At 45.2% G+C, this 16,879-nt stretch overlaps 1 protein-coding gene across 4 annotated transcripts in view; it reads left to right on the top strand.

Moving 5' to 3' along the window:
• LOC142245060 (neurabin-1-like) overlaps positions 1–16,151 on the top strand; it is a 208,833-nt gene extending 192,682 nt beyond the window's left edge. For all 4 annotated transcript variants that reach the window (XM_075317337.1, XM_075317334.1, XM_075317335.1 and 1 more), the window contains one exon: positions 12,716–16,151. In XM_075317337.1, the coding sequence (XP_075173452.1) occupies positions 12,716–12,904 (189 nt within the window). In that variant the 3' untranslated portion in view covers positions 12,905–16,151. The remainder of the gene's footprint in view (positions 1–12,715) is intronic.
• Positions 16,152–16,879: the final 728 nt, after the last annotated feature.

Here is a 16,879-nt window from a genome sequence, read left to right as displayed (position 1 = left end):
CCTCTCGATCAATGTGCTGGAAATCAGAGCTGTGCTCTTAGCTCTCGTAGCCTTTCACCACCTGTTGGCGGGCAAGCACATTCGAGTCCAGTCAGACAACGCGACAGCAGTTGCCTACATCAATCACCAGGGCGGGACTCGCAGCCGCCTGGCAATGTTGGAGGTTCAACGCATCCTTCAGTGGACGGAGGACTCAAAGTCCACCATATCCGCAGTCCACATCCCAGGCGTGGAAAACTGGGAGGCAGATTATCTCAGCCGGGATTGGTCCCAGTTCCGTCTGTCTTACGTGTTTCCCCCTCTAGCTCTCTTGCCCAGAGTCCTGCGCAAGATCAGAATGGAGGGCCGTCGGGTCCTACTCATTGCTCCAGACTGGCCCAGGTGAGCTTGGTACCCAGACCTGCTCAGTCTGTCCGTAGAGGTGCCGTGGCATCTCCCGGACCGCCCAGACCTTCTCTCACAAGGTCCGTTTTTCCGCCAGAATTCTGCAGCTCTCAGATTGACGGCGTGGCTCTTGAGTCCTGGATCCTGACGGCTTCCGGCATTCCTCCCGAAGTCATCTCCACTATGACTCAGGCTCGGAAGTCTTCCTCGGCCAAAATTTACCACAGGACTTGGAGAATTTTCCTGTCCTGGTGTCGTTCTTCCGGCCATGCCCCTTGGCCTTTTTCCCTGCCGACCCTTCTGTCCTTCCTGCAGTCTGGTCTGCAACTAGGACTATCCCTCAATTCCCTCAAGGGACAGGTCTTGGCTCTGTCAGTGTTGTTCCAGCGGCGTATCGCCCGGCTGGCTCAGGTACGCACCTTCATGCAGGGCGCATCTCACATCATTCCGCCTTACCGGCGGCCTCTGGATCCCTGGGACCTTAATCTGGTCCTCACGGCCTTGCAGAAACCTCCTTTTGAGCCTCTTAGGGAGGTTTCTTTGTTTCGACTTTCACAGAAAGTCGTCTTTCTGGTGGCCATAACTTCTCTCAGGAGAGTCTCTGATTTAGCTGCTCTCTTCGGAGTCACCTTTTTTGGTTTTTCACCAAGACAAGGTGGTTCTCCGTCCGACTCCGGACTTTCTCCCTAAGGTGGTGTCTCCTTTCCACCTTAACCAGGACATTTCATTGCCTTCCTTTTGTCCGGCTCCTGTGCATCGCTTTGAGAAAGCGTTGCATACTTTAGATCTGATGCGGGCGCTCCGGATCTATGTGTCCGCACCGCTGTTCTTAGGCGGTGCACCTCTCTTTTTGTGCTGACCGCAGGTCAGCGCAAGGGTCTCTCGGCTTCTAAACCGACCCTAGCTCGTTGGATTAGGTCGGCCATATCCGATGCCTACCAGTGAACTCAGGTGCCTCCCCCGCCGGGGATCAAGGCGCACTCGACCAGAGCTGTCGGTGCCTCTTGGGCTTTCAGGCACCAGGCAGCAGGTCTGTCAGGCTGCCACTTGGTCTAGTCTGCACACCTTTTCGAAGCACTACCAAGTGCATGCTCATGCTTCGGCAGATGCGAGCTTGGGCAGACGCATCCTTCAGGCGGCTGTCGCCCATTTGTGAAGTTAGGCTCCGCCTACTTCTTAGTTTTCTGTTTATTTCCCACCCATGGACTGCTTTGAGACGTCCCATGGTCTGGGTCTCCCATAAGAAACGATGAAGAAAAAGAGAATTTTGTTTACTTACCGTAAATTCTTTTTCTTATAGTTCCGACATGGGAGACCCAGCATCCTCCCTGTTGCCAGTTTTCTTGTTCCGTGTGTTTTCACCGGCTGTTGTTGTAGACAGAGGTTCCGGTTGTTCCGGGTTTTGCTCTATCTCTACTTGTGGGTGGATGTCCTTCAGCTTTTGCACTAAACTGGCTAGATTTGGTTATCCAGGGGGTGTATATGCTAGGAGGGAGGAGCTACACTTTTTAGTGTAGTACTTTGTGTGTCCTCCGGAGGCAGAAGCTATACACCCATGGTCTGGGTCTCCCATGTCGGAACTATAAGAAAAAGAATTTACGGTAAATAAACAAAATTCTCTTTTTTTAGAGGATTCCTGGATATTACAGCGCACAGCATCTGCTTCATCCAGCTGTTCCAAAGACCGTTAACGTGTGGACAGCATTTCAGAGCTTTGATTTTGAGATTGATGGGTTCCTAGCGATTGAACCTGCAGTGATCCACAACTTCTCACCTGTCCTTAAAATGCCTCATCAGGTCTAAGATCTATTTTAATAACTTATGCAGAATCTAGTGACCCCCTGTGAGAAGTATAATGTAACATCAGTAAACCTCTTGTGTCGGGCAAAATTAGGCACAATCTAGCGATCTGCAGAAGGCTCCTCCGCTTGTGATTTCTGCAGGCCGCCAGAATGTTATCACTTAACCTAATGGATCTTTAAATCCCCTAAAACATCTAAGTTATGTGCACACGATCGGGTCATCCTGCGTCCTGGATGCAGCGGGTCCTGAGCTGTGGGGCCGCAAGTCTCCTCTGCAGGAGACCGCAGCTGCTCGTGCTCATAATCAAGGTTCGGGGCGCTGCGGTCTCGCTTGTGTTCTCCCTGCGGAGGATGCTTGTGACTCCACAGCAAACAATTGACATGATTGTGGCTCGGGAAGCCGCACCGCAAGTCAGTTTTTGCTGCATATAAAAAAAGTACAGTGGGGCAGGAGATTTCTTGAAATCCCATCCACTGTGCTTGTACTGTACGTCACAGCGTTTTGGACACAGGTGAAGAATGCTGCATCCAAAACTCTGCAAACACTGATTGTGGGCATGCAGCCTTAAGTCATTGATCTCCGCCTTTTATGAAATTTGTAAAGAAACTAGTTAGAACAGTGTTAGACCTGAAAAAAAAAAAAAATTAAAAAAAATGTAATTTTGGGACTGTTCTGAATACTCCTTTTTGTGGCTTGAGTATGGTGACAAAGAGCATATCTTCCTTAAAGGGTATGTTCACACAACTTTTTTTTTTTCATGCCGGCTTGCAGTGGACTTACTTTGAAAACCACCTGAAAAAGCACAAAATACCCACGAAAAAAAATGAGGAAATGAACATCAAGTGGTTTGAACTTTTACAGTGAATATGTTCTGAAAATTTTGCTTCTTTTAACTGCTTGAAGCTTCCAAAGATGCTAAGCGGCAAAAAAAAAAGTGAGCGACCGTTCTCCAGGCGGTTTTCCCGTTCTAAGGAAGCTCTTCATTTATCAATTTGAGGCCAATGGGAAGGCTCAGAAGATGCCATGGTCTTTTATAGCATTTTGTTGGTATTTTTACTTGTTCATTGTTGAATAGTTAAAAAGTCTTGAAAACAACTAAAAGATGTCCTGAAACCGTCTAAAAAAAAAAAAATATAAAAGTCGAAAACGTTGAAAAAGCGCTCGGGGAAACAATGCGATTTTTTTGGGTTTTTTTATAAAAGATGTGAGGTTTACAATGTACCAGAGAAAAAGTAGTTTCCTGAATGATCTGCTGCTTAAAAAACCGACTCTCTTTGCCTACCTGAAAAAGCGAGCCTGTGCAGATACCCAGAGAGCCCCTCTTGCCTTACATAGGCAAAGCAATGACTTGAATGGGTATGGTGTAATGCTCAACACTGGCACTGCAGGTAAATTGAACACTTGAGGCCCGATTCTTCAACTAGCATTTCATACGTCGGTGTTGAGGGCCGTGCGGGCGTACAATGCACCAAATTCTTTAATACCTCCATCTTTATTTGTGCAGTGCGCCTTGCCAGAAATGCAGGGCCAGGAGTACATTCCTGACATGAGTTGCTGCTATAACTTTTTAACAAATTTATTGGGCGGGCTATATGCTCCAGCTCTTCCCACTATAGCTAAGCTAGTCATTAACAAAAAATGTGGCACAAAAATTTGCAGCTTTTGAAGGAGTTTTACACCATTATTGTGGAGAAAAAACCATGATGAATTGGGCCCTTGATGTTCAGATTTTTCACAGTTTAAAGGGAACCTGTCACCACTTTTTGGCGTATAAGCTGCGGCCCCCACCACCGGGCTCCTATATGCAGCATTCTAACTTGCTGTATACAAGAGCGCAGGCCGCTGTGAGAACATAAAAAACACTTTATAATACTTACCGGTCGCGTGGTTGGCCATATAGGTGTCTCCGTTGTCCGGTGCCGGCGTCTCCTCTTTCGGCCATCTTCGTCCTCTTTCTGAAGCCTGTGTGCATGACGCGTCTGTCATACACACTCGCCGATCCTGCGCAGGCCTGGGCTCTTATATACAGCATGTTAGAATGCTGTATATAAGAGATATAAGAGCTTGGTGGTGGTGGCCGCAGCTTATACACCAAAAAAGTGGTGACAGGTTCCCTTTTAAAGAGGATTCTGGGAGTCACAGCAGGGTGGGGAGGTCTCTCTTGATAATCTGATTGTCAAGCAATGCTTCTAACAAATATGTAATCTGGCAGACATTGTGAACCGTGTTAAAGGGTTCTCAGCTTTGGACAATCCCTATTTTTTTTTTTTCTGGTATAGCGCCACTTTAGTACTTAGGCTGATAGTGGTATTGCAATTTAGTCCCAGTTCTGTACTTTCTTTTAAAGAGGACCAACCACCAGGATTTTCCTATATAAACTAAAGCCAGTGCTATACTGGCGCTATCATGCTGATTCTATACATACCTTTAGTTGTAAGATCGGATGTATACTTTCTGAAATATAGGCAAGTAAAGTTTGTGAAATGCACTGTTATTTGATTGATAGCAGCTACAGAATATCTAATAGATGGGTTGGATTTTGCTAGTTATTCCCGCTCCTGTCTGCCTGCCTGTCCTTCCTCCCCTTATCTCTGTTTATTACAGGGAGAGGAAGGAAGCACAGGGGAAGGAAGGACAGGCAGCAGACAGGGGCGGGCATAACCTGACGCACCTAATAGATATTCTAGACACAAAGACAAAGGAGTTTGATGGTCAATATTAAACTACAAATTTATTTGAACAATGATAAAAAAGTCAATAGTATCAGTACAAGCATAAATGAATAATACAAAAGATAAAAAATGACACATGAAAATGAATAGTGGGAATGAGCAAGATTTGTAACAAAGATTTTCTCAGGGTGGAACAGGGAATGCTCAGACTTCTCCAGATGTACTTTCAAACATCTACGTACGTTTCGTATTGTCACATGCTTAATCATGATTAAGCATATGACTGAACGCGAAACATAAATAGAGATCTGAGGGTACATCTGGAGAAGTCTGTGGGCATTCCTGGTTCCACCCTGAGAAAACCTTTTGTTACATCTTTATGCACTTGGCACTTTTGAAATGTTGTTCTGAAATTCCCCCTTTGTATGTGCACTACTGCTTCCATAGCGGCATGATTCTGTATGAGGAATTCAGAACCCTCCACTGCTAACTTATTTCTCTTTTTGGGCTGTGTCCCAGGGTGCTCATTCCCACCATTCATTTTCATGTGTTGTTTTTATCTTTTGTATTATTCATTTATGCTTGTATTGATACTATTGACTTCATCATTGTTTAAATAAATTTTGTAATTTTCTATTGACCATCAAACTCCTTTTCTATTTGTGTCTGTTTGCTCCATTGAGTGGTCCCATGTATAGCCGGTAGTGGTAGAGACTGTTCACACCCGGTTTTATATTCAGTATGCGCCTTTGGGAAATTTTTGTTTCTGTTAGCACTAGAAGTCCCAGGAATTTCAAGCTCCATAGGGTTTCAATGGTAGAAATGTCAAATGATCCCTCTCTGGGACTTCTAGTGTTAGACATTCTGCAGCACCTATCAATCAAGCAACAGTGCATTTCACAAATGTTACTTGCCTGTATTTCAGAAACTATACATCCGATCTCACAACTAAAGGTATGTATAGGGCGTGGCCTGGACGGCAATGTGAAGAGACGTGTTTGTGGAGCTCTCCTGCAAACACCCTTGATAAATCCCTGAATACCGCTGTTATCACTGCCTCAGCCGGCTGTCAGGAAGATAAGGTGGTGAGGACTTATCTGGGGTGAGTCTGGTGGATGCAGAGTGCCATGGTCTGTCACAGGCAAAAAGATAATGGAGGCGGGAAAGTCCCCAGCTCTCAAGATGGTGCCATGATAAGGCAGGAAGCTGAGAAAGTTAGGGTACCTTCACACTTAGCGATGCAGCAGCGATCCGACCAGCGATCTGACCTGGTCAGGATCGCTGCTGCATCGCTACATGGTCGCTGGTGAGCTGTCAAACAGGCAGATCTCACCAGCGACCAGTGAACAGCCCCCAGCCAGCAGCGACGTGCAAGCGGCGCTGCGCTTGCACGGAGCCGCCGTCTGGAAGCTGCGGAGACTGGTAACTAAGGTAAACATCGGGTATGGTTACCCGATGTTTACATTAGTTACCAGCGCACACCGCTTAGCTGTGTGTGCAGAGAGCAGGGAGCCGCGCACACTGAGCGCTGGCTCCTTGCTCTCCTAGCTACAGTACACATCGGGTTAATTAACCCGATGTGTAATGCAGCTACATGTGCAGAGAGCAGGGAGCCAGCGCACACTGCTTAGCGCTGGCTCCTTGCTCTCCTAGCTGCTGTACACATCGGGTTAATTAACCCGATGTGTACAGCAGCTACATGTGCAGAGAGCCGGAGCCGGCAGCACAGGCAGCGTGAGAGCTGCAGAGGCTGGTAACTAAGGTAAATATCGGGTAACCACCTTGGTTACCCGATGTTTATCTTGGTTACAAGCTTACCTCAGCTGTCAGACGCCGGCTCCTGCTCCCTGCTCGATTCATTTGTTGCTCTCTCGCTGTCACACACAGCGATCTCTGTGTCACAGTGGGAGAGCGCCTTTGAAGAAAACGAACCAGGGCTGTGTGTAACGAGCAGCGATCTCGCAGCAGGGGCCAGATCGCTGCTCATTGTCACACACAGCGAGATCGCTAATTAGGTCACTGCTGCGTCACCAAAAGCGTGACTCAGCAGCGATCTCGGCAGTGAGATCGCGGTGTGTGAAGCACCCCTTAATGCAGCCTGTCAGGAGAGGATGCAGATCGCTGCAAGGCTGGAGAAATTTGCCTGGACTTCAGAGAAATCACTTCAGCATATAGATAACAGAGGTGAGATAGAGGAGGGAAAAGACAATGCCAGCTCTGATGATATGGGGGATGGTGAAAAGCAGCAAGATAATACAGAAGTTGAGAAAGCACATAGTGCAGAGGAGGCTCCAGAAAACCCCACTTTAAAGGACGTTTTTGCAGTGGTGTCTTTTTGTAAAGAAGCTCTGACTACCCTGACAAAGCAAGTTAAGGGATTACAGGCAGAGGTTGCTGACATTAAGAAAGACCTCAAGAAAGCAGATCTGAGAACAGCGGCTGTAGAGGAGAGAGTGGGGATAACAGAGGATCATATTACAAAACTACAAAAGTCTGAAAAAACATTTGCACAGCAGATAGCTGAAATCATGGCAAAAAATGATGATTTAGAGAACCGCTCTAGAAGAAATAACATCCGTGAGAAAGCGGAAGGAAGAAACCCCACTGAATATGTAGAAGACTGGCTCAGGGGGAAAATTTGTGCTAATGTCTTATCCAAGCTCTATGCCGTGGAACGTGCACACAGAGTCCCGAAGCAGCCACAACCAGCAGGCAGGGGCCCTCGCACTATGCTAGCCAAGCTCCTCAACTACAGAGACAGGGACACTATACTGCGAAAGGCAAGAGACATGGAGGATCTTATGATTGACGGCCAGAGAATTTTCATATACCCGGACTACTCCATTTCTGTTCAAAAACTACGTATGACTTTTACAGGAGTAAAGAGGCGCCTGCGAGAGATGGGGGTGCAATACTCAATGATGTTCCCGGCAATGCTAAGAGTGATGGCGTTGGAGCGGGTGCACTTTTTTACAACTCCGGAGGAAGCCATGCAGTGGTTGGACGCAAACGAAAAGCGGATCCGTTTGAAGGAATGAGCTGACTGTCTGAATCTGCAGTGTTGGAGAAGGCCGGCTGAGGCTCTACGACATCCTTAGGAGCTTACAGGGGACCCTTCTTGTTTTTTCATTTTTTTTCTCCCCTTTTTTTTTTTTTTTTTTTTTTTCCTTTTTCCTCCTTCCCTTTGGGATTGAGGTAGTATGCAGGGGGAATGCGAAGGGTTTGATGTGAGCTTCGCAGGACATGGGGACTGCCTAATTAGGCGCGGTGGTGGTATTTACAATTTGAGATTTCAGTTTAATTACTGTTTGCCATTTTACTGTTATATTGTTTGAGTGGAATATGATTATACATAGACAGGGTGGTAGTGGAGAATTGTTGGAAAAGGGACGAGTTTTAAAATGTGTCTAAGAGGGGAAGGCGAGGGAGGTAGGGGGGAATTTAGTAGGGATTATGGACTAGGTTTGGAAAACCCGATGCTTCACGGGAGTACTCAAAAACATGAAGTGGTAAGGAGCGGGAGGGGAGCAGGGGGGGAGGGGGGAAAGGGGTAGGGTGGAGGCAGCATGGGGAGATACTACAAGGTTTGATGGTTTTACTGGGTGGGATAATGGGGGATAGAATTAGGGTGTTGAGTTGGAATATTAGAGGGTTATCAGATAGGTCTAGGATAGCGGCATTAATTAAATATGTTCAAGACCAGAACCCGTCAGTAATATGTCTACTAGAAACGCATCTCACAAAGGAGACAACACATGTTTTAAATAGGAGATGGGTGCAGAAGGCCTATCACTCCACCTTTTCCAACTATGCAAGGGGTGTATCACTGCTGATCCATAACTCTGTGCAATATGAAGAGATAGAAGTGTATGTGGATAAAGAGGGACAGTGTGTGGCCGTCAAGTGTAAAATATTTGGCAGACTCATGTGTATAGCTGCAATATATATACCACCTCCATATAAGTGCACCAAACTAAGGGAGATAAGGGAGTTCTCTGAGAAGGGGGGAGTAATCCCTTTTTTACTGGTGGGGGACTTCAATAATGTGATAGACCTGTACTGGGATAGGAGTAGTAGACCTCCAGGTATCCAGGATAGTTGTATGACTTCGTTTGGCACTCTTATTGAGGAACTTGGAATGGTGGATGCCTGGCGAGTGAGGAATGGGAGGGTATCCTGCTTCTCTTGTTATTCGGCTTCGCATAACACTCTGTCCCGCATTGACATGGCTCTAGCTAGTGATCTGATGGATGCAATGATAGGCGACGTGCAATATCTGACAAGAGTGATTTCAGATCATAGCCCAATTCTAGTGTCCATACGACGGGGGACCCTGACAGGGGGAAGGAGGGGAGAGTGGAAGCTTCATCCAGCATGGATCCGTCATATTAATATGGGGAATATAGAACGGGATCTTGGGGATTTCTTTATCCACAACGAGGGTAGCACTGGTCCCCTGGTGGTGTGGGATGCGATAAAGGCATACCTCAGGGGGCTCCTGTTCAGGGATATCTGTAAACGTAAAAAACAGACGAGGCAGGATGAGAAAAATAGCCTGGAGGCCTTAGATAAGGCAGAGCTGGAAGCAATCCGGAGTACTACTACGGACTCGAAGCAAAATCTTAGGCAGGCGCATGAACAGGTTAATAAGATGCTTTTGGAGAAGGCGGTAAGGAAGCAGGCATTCCAAAAATTGCATTTTTATGAGGAGGGGGAAAAAGTTGGTCATCTATTATCGGTCATAGCTGCAGCTCAAAGGAGTAGCTCATTTGTGCATGGTATGGACACGGTGGAGGGGACACAGGTCACTGAGGTTGAGGAGATCCTTGGGGTCTTTAAAGATTTCTATCGCACGCTATATTCTTCTAGCGGAGAGATGAGGGTGGAAGAGGTGGACTCGTTTCTTGAGCAAGGTGAGCTTCCTGTGTTGTCTGTGGTGGATAGAGATAACCTGGAGTCACCTATTACTATTGATGAACTGGAGGGCACTCTGCATGGCATGAGCAATGACAAGGCACCGGGAGCAGACGGGCTACCAGTTGAAATTTATAAACAGAAGAAATCCTATTACCCAAACTATTGAAAGTCTTTGAGGTGGCGGAGGGGGAAGGTATATTGCCTGAATCTATGAGAGAAGCAATAATAGTAGTAATTCCTAAGGAGGATAAAAATCCGAGGCTTCCAGACTCATATAGACCCATCTCGTTATTAACAGCGGACGTGAAGCTTCTGGCTAAGGTATTGTCAAACCGGCTGACTGGAGTTATATCTAACCTAATACATATGGACCAATCAGGGTTCATGGCCAATAGGTCAACAGCTGCTAATATCAGGAGATTATATCTTAATCTACAGTTGCCGCCTGACAACCCTGGCCGGAGGGTGATCGCTTCGCTAGATGCCCAGAAAGCGTTCGATAGTGTTGAGTGGGGGTATCTGTGGAAAGTGTTGCAGCATATGGGTTTTGGCCCACGGTTTGTAAAGTGGGTGCAGCTGTTGTATAATAGGCCTACTGCTAAAGTTAGAGTTAACGGTATGACCTCCACAGCGTTTGAGTTGCACCGGGGAACGAGACAGGGCTGCCCACTATCGCCGCTCCTATTTGCTATTGCAATAGAGCCTCTGGCGGCGGCCATTAGGAAAACAAAGGAGATCCATGGATTTAAGTATGGGCATTTAGAGGAGAAAATAGCTCTTTATGCTGACGATTTATTACTTTTCTTGGGGGATCCATCAGCCTCATTGGATCATGCCATGCGGATAATAGAGAAATTTGGAGACGTTTCGGGACTGACCATTAATTGGTCTAAATCAAGCCTCTTTAAAGTGGATGGGGAAGTAGCCTGGACAAATGAGGATACTGGGGCTAACAAATTGAAGAATGTGGACGAATTTAAATATCTAGGTATCCAGATATCTCTGCCAGTAGAAAAATACATACAGGTGAACTTATGGCCTCTCCTTAAAAAATTGAGAGCCAAGGTGGATGCCTGGAACAAGCTACATTTGTCAGTTGTTGGAAGGGTTAATTTGCTAAAGATGGTAGTAATGCCTAAACTCCTATACATACTGCACAATGCCCCGTTTGTATTTCAAGGAAAAGATTTAAAGGGATAAACTCGCTGTTTAGGGACCTGGTGTGGGGTAAAAAGCAGCCTAGGGTGCGATTAGAGACTTTACAAAGGCCGAAAGATGAGGGGGGTCTAGCAATCCCAACTCCGGAATTGTATTATATAGCGGCGCAATGTCAACACCTCAGGGGTTGGTCTGATCGAGAGAAAGATGGGGGCATTAAAGAAGTACTGGAATACATAGTGGGCAGAAGTCCATTGGTAATGGGACTAGAGGATGGTGCGGTGGGGCTCCTGGGTAGAACATCTCCTACAATGGCACTTATAAATAAGACCTGGGATAGGCTGAAAAGGGTGAGAGGGGTGACCCGGTTAACTAAGTTTACACCTATCTGGGATAACAGTAATCTCCCGGAGATTCAGAAAATGGGGAATATTGAGGAGTGGAGACGCAAGGGTGTGATATACATGCATCAGATATTGGACGGAGGAATTGTGAAATCGTTCCCACAGTTACAGAGTGAGTTTCAGTTACCGGCGTCCGGCTGGCTCCACTACAGTCAATTAAAACATGCGATTGCAGCCCAAGCGGCTAAACAAAGTGTGGCCATACAGACTGACCTGGTACTGGAGTATGTGTGTAAGGGCGGAGGAAGCACTAAAGGGATCATTTCTGGCACATATAAAGATATACTACATACCTTTCTTTTAGACTACCCAATTAAAACTAAATCTAAATGGGAGGAGGAAGTTGGGCTGATAACGGAGGAGGTGTGGGAGAGTATCCTGGAGTATGTCCCTAAACTTTCCATGAGCGAACCGGCCAGACTGTCTCACCTATACGTGATTCACCGGGTATATAGGTCTCCCTTACTGATGTTTAAAATGGGGTTGAAAAGGAATTCGGAGTGTCCAAGGTGTCAGGGACCTGACGCAGGTATTTTTCACATGATGTGGTCTTGTCCGAGACTGGTCTCCTTTTGGACTAAGGTTATCCACAAGATAGGAAGAACATATGGGTGTGTCCTCCCCAGGGAACCAGTGATATGCCTATTGGGATATGTTGAGGAGCTTGGGGTGGAAAATACTATGAAAATTGTCATTGCTAGGCTGCTATATGCGGCAAGAAAGCTAATCGCCAGGTCCTGGATTAAAAAAGACCCCCCGACCAGGGGAGAGGACATTAAAAGGGTGAAATGTATTCTTCAGCTGGAACAGGGAGTGTATGAAAGAAGGGGGAATGTTAAAATGTTTGAGAAGCTATGGTCTCCTTGGCTGCAATGCGGATAGGACGAGTGATGGACCAGTAAACTGATATGGGACGGGGATAGCCGTTGGAGACCTTCTGATGTGTGTGTTTTGTTTTATTTGTGTTACTAGTGGTTCCTCCTGCACAACGGGATGGTTGCTATACTACAGTTGAAGGGTATTCTAAGTGTGTACTAAATGGGATGTAGTATCGGGGAGAAGTGTTGCTGCCGGGGTGGGGGAGGGGGCGGGAGGGGGAGTTAAAGGGGTAATAGATGTGATAAATTTAATTTGGATGCCGATTTGTTATTCTGTTGTATGTATTCTGTTTTAATAAAAAAGTATCTGATTTAAAAAAAAAAGGTATGTATAGAATCAGCATGATAGCGACACTATAGAACTTAGAACTGGCTTTAGTTTATGTATGAAAATTCTGGTGGTTTGTCCTCTTTAAAGAAGCCCACAGCCAGGTGAAGTTGTAATTTTCAGGAGCTTGATGTATATCAGATGTTCACCTTTTTCTTTTTACGTTTACAGGCCCTGGGTGTTTCAAGCCAGACAGACAGAGCCACAATCAAGAAGAAAATCAAGGAAATCAAAAAAGCACAAGAGAAACTGGAAAAGCAAAAGGAAAAATGTTCAAAGAAGGAAGCACAAAGGAGAAGCGGTGGCAGTGGCGGCAGCGGAGGCGGTAGAGTGGTCCCCACCGTAGAATCAAGCTGCTAAGAGGCCACAATCCTTTCCAATCTACATGTTGTATATGTATATATCTGTACAATTTAAAATTTAAGAACGGCAGATCGCTAACCTAATTAGATCCCTTAACTACTCGTAGGGTTGTCTTCTGAAGGATCATGATTTTTATCTAGCATTTTTATTGAGAGAGAATAGATACTATATTTGTACCGATTTCACGAACTGTAATTTTTTAAGTGTCTGAGGATGTGGATATTTTAGAGACGATCGTTAATTTCTCCTTACCCTGAAACAACCACTTTAATATATAGATAGCATGATCGTGTATGAACCCTGTATGACCAGAGCAAGGACTGTCTGCACCGCTCACTATAGTTCTCTTATCTGTGGTTACGAGACCGGGGTGGTTAGTACGTCCTTCATTGGGGACAAGGATGTGTGAATGGTGTTGAGGTATGAGTGTCCTGCAGCCATTGGGAACTTTAAAAAGCCTTGGGAAGCTGCAGGTGGATGTCTTTTGTGTAAGACCGGTGAAACTGAGGAGCATGACCACTGATAACTAGAGATGAGCAATTCGAAACGCGTTGGCCCGGCGTCTGGTCCTAAGCAGCCGTCTTATCAGACATCATGACATGCACCACCTTGAAGACCAGGCGTAAAATGAAGACCGTCTGCTACCGGGCACCATACTGGCCCAGGGCCCCGCAAATCAAATTGCTCATCTCTACAAATAACCATATGAACAATAATTTCATGTAAAATATATTACATTGTTTATAATAGTCTGCATTTAATTTTTTTTTCCCTTTTACCTGTTGGTTATGCTTAGACTTCCCCGAAAATCCTTTCCGCTCTTCCTTATCCTTTACCTACACCCACTCGCTTGTTTCGCACATATTCCTATATATCCCGGAGCCTTCTCCATGCCACTGATATCCAACCCTGAACACTTTATTTTTAATATATAAATAGACCTACATTTTCTAATATATCTGTATTGTTGTCAGGGCTCCATTTTTGAAACTTGGGACCCCCGTTTTACGTTGTAAAGACTAAGTGTATTCATAAAACACAGTATTCAGTGAGCTCCCCTTTTATCACTGAAATAAATGGGGGGAAAAAACACAGAGGACCAACCGACATGAAGATATGGTTGGAAATCTGTACAGAATATCGCACATAAAACGAACATTGATGGATTTTTAATGTCTACGATCCCTCATTTTGATACAAACCATGTATGATGATCGGTAGGTACTTATACCCGCACCTATATACTCGTGGTACTTATAATTACTTTGCAAAGAGATGTACGGTATATGGTCTTCCCCCAAGAAAACATTGCTATCACCCACTTACATTAACACTGTATTGTATCAAATATGAATACTAAGAGTATATACAACATACACTGCACAAGAGTGTGACTGTGGCTGAAGTGTGTGACTGTGGCAGCGGTTTTATACTGTAAATTACATCATGATTACAGATTTTGTATACAAATGTAGAGATGGCTATAGATTTATTTTTTTGTATTGTTCAGTGGAGATTGAGAAAGTAGCATGATGTTGTCCGATGGCCGCTACAGCCCCTTTGGTGGATTAAATGTATTTTTCAGGTCTGGAACATGACTCCCATATTGCAGTTTATATCGTCCTAAAGTATCAAGTATATGAGCTAATTATGGCTCCATAGAACATCCGAGCTGTATTAAGGCACCTATCTTTTATGGGGACCTGCTGTACCGCCACCTCCTACCAATTCTGTTTCTGTCAGATTCTACATGAATCCAACAAACGTAGCGTGGCAGGTAGCTGGCATCATATTATGCAGCCGCTCAATACTTCTCAGTAATATTGGAGCACATATAATGGCGCACAGTCCCTATGGCTGCCTTGGGACTCTATGCATAGGACTAAAGTTGAGCAAAAAGATCAGCACTGTCTTGGTTCTGGCGTCCAGACCGGTGCTCCGAGTTGGCCAGGGCAGGACAGTCTTCATTTCTGTAGCCGGTGTCTTGGGTGCGTTTGCTAAGCCTCACGTGATGTCATAGGACCTAGTAAATGCTGGAGACGTAGGCCACAATTTTGACAGGAGTCTGGGCCACAGCTGCTACTGGGGACCAGACTTGGATCCGGCTCCAGACTTGGATCCGGCTCCAGACTTGGATCCGGCTCCAGACTTGGATCCGGCTCCAGACTTGGATCCGGCTCCAGACTTGGATCCGGCTCCAGACTTGGATCCGGCTCCAGACTTGGATCCGGCTCCAGACTTGGATCCGGCTCCAGACTTGGATCCGGCTCCAGACTTGGATCCGGCTCCAGACTTGGATCCGGCTCCAGACTTGGATCCGGCTCCAGACTTGGATCCGGCTCCAGACTTGGATCCGGCTCCAGACTTGGATCCGGCTCCAGACTTGGATCCGGCTCCAGACTTGGATCCGGCTCCAGACTTGGATCCGGCTCCAGACTTGGATCCGGCTCCAGACTTGGATCCGGCTCCAGACTTGGATCCGGCTCCAGACTTGGATCACAGGTTTTTCCCCATTCTCCATGATAACAGAACCCTACTGCTACTGTTGGCATAATATGTAAGCTTGAGGGGGGGCGCCAACTAATAATTTCTGAACATGTCCAACAATCTTGGCAGACCCACTGGGGCAGAGACGCTCCAAAACTGGTGTGACCAATCCATCCAGCGTAGGGTTATTTAGGCAATCCTTATTTAGAGCCTTTTTGGAAATATTAAGAGACCTACCTGGTTGTTCTGTTTACACCACTTCTGCATCACTTTTTCTACGTTTCCCCAACTGCTTAGCTCATCTGAAGACGTTTTTCAGATGGGTGACACCACATTAAAGGGACAGTAAAAAATGAAATTAAACCACTTGCATGTAAAAGTTTTTTTGTGTTTTTTCTTGAAAGAATTTATAAACTTTCTCCCAGTAATGTAGGCAGCCGTGCAGTTACCGGTGTTCACCTTTAGACGATGCTGTCCCATTTTACATGAGATTGTCCAGTAGTTGCAATTCTTTTTCATTTACGTACAATGAATTCTCCTTTACCACTACATAACTGTACTGTAACTTCTGTGTTTTTTTTTTTTTACAATCCTGTAGTAATTGTTTTTTGTTTTTCTTCAATTGTGGACCAATTTTTGCTCTGAACTTTACTTTTTCCACTAAAGATAGCTCTTTAAAGAAAATCATGAGAAAATAGAAACATTTTTGTAAAAAAAAAAAAAAATATAATGTTTTATATAATAAAACTGACCATTTTCTGCATTTTTGTCTGTGTCTAATTTTGACAATTTGCTTAGATTGATAAAATGTACTGAATTTTTAACATAAACTTGCACATATACCTTCATGAAAGCAGTTCCGATCCACTTCTGCCCTGGTTGGAGGGGTGAATGGTGCCACTGAGATCCTGGGTATCAATCTGCATGGAGTGTGTAGGCTCTCCCATCGTTTGCATGAGTTTCTTCTGGTGATTATGCAGTGGGTATGGAAAGTATTCAGACCCCTTTAACCCTCAACTGGTGAGGTGGGATTTTTGTCGTGCAACTGGTGATGTGGGGCTTTCTATACCCTAGTGTTTAGAAATCTCTAATTTTTACAGAAAATGCAAGGATCATGTTTGTTTTAATCGTTTTCTTATTGGCGATTGATTAGACATGAGTATACCAAATTTTTGACACCCACATTTATCGGAAAATGTAATAAATTGATGATTCATACCATCATTTTCCAATGAATGCCAGCTGAACAAAATTTCCTTGGGGTGTTGCAAACCCCACCTCACCAGTTGAGGGTTAAATTTTTCACTCTTTGTTTCATTGTAGCTATTTGCTAAATTCCAAAAAGTTCATTATTTTTTTTGCTCATTAATGTACACTCTGCACCCCATCTTGACAGAAGAAAAAAAAAATCAAATGTAGAATTTTTTGCAAATGTATTAAACAAGAAATACTGAAATTTCACATGGTCATAACTATTTGGACCCT

Source organism: Anomaloglossus baeobatrachus, chromosome 7 (genome assembly GCF_048569485.1).
Source record: "Anomaloglossus baeobatrachus isolate aAnoBae1 chromosome 7, aAnoBae1.hap1, whole genome shotgun sequence".
In the NCBI taxonomy this organism is placed as follows: Eukaryota; Metazoa; Chordata; class Amphibia; order Anura; family Aromobatidae; genus Anomaloglossus; species Anomaloglossus baeobatrachus.
This window is presented reverse-complemented; position numbering and strand designations above follow the sequence as displayed.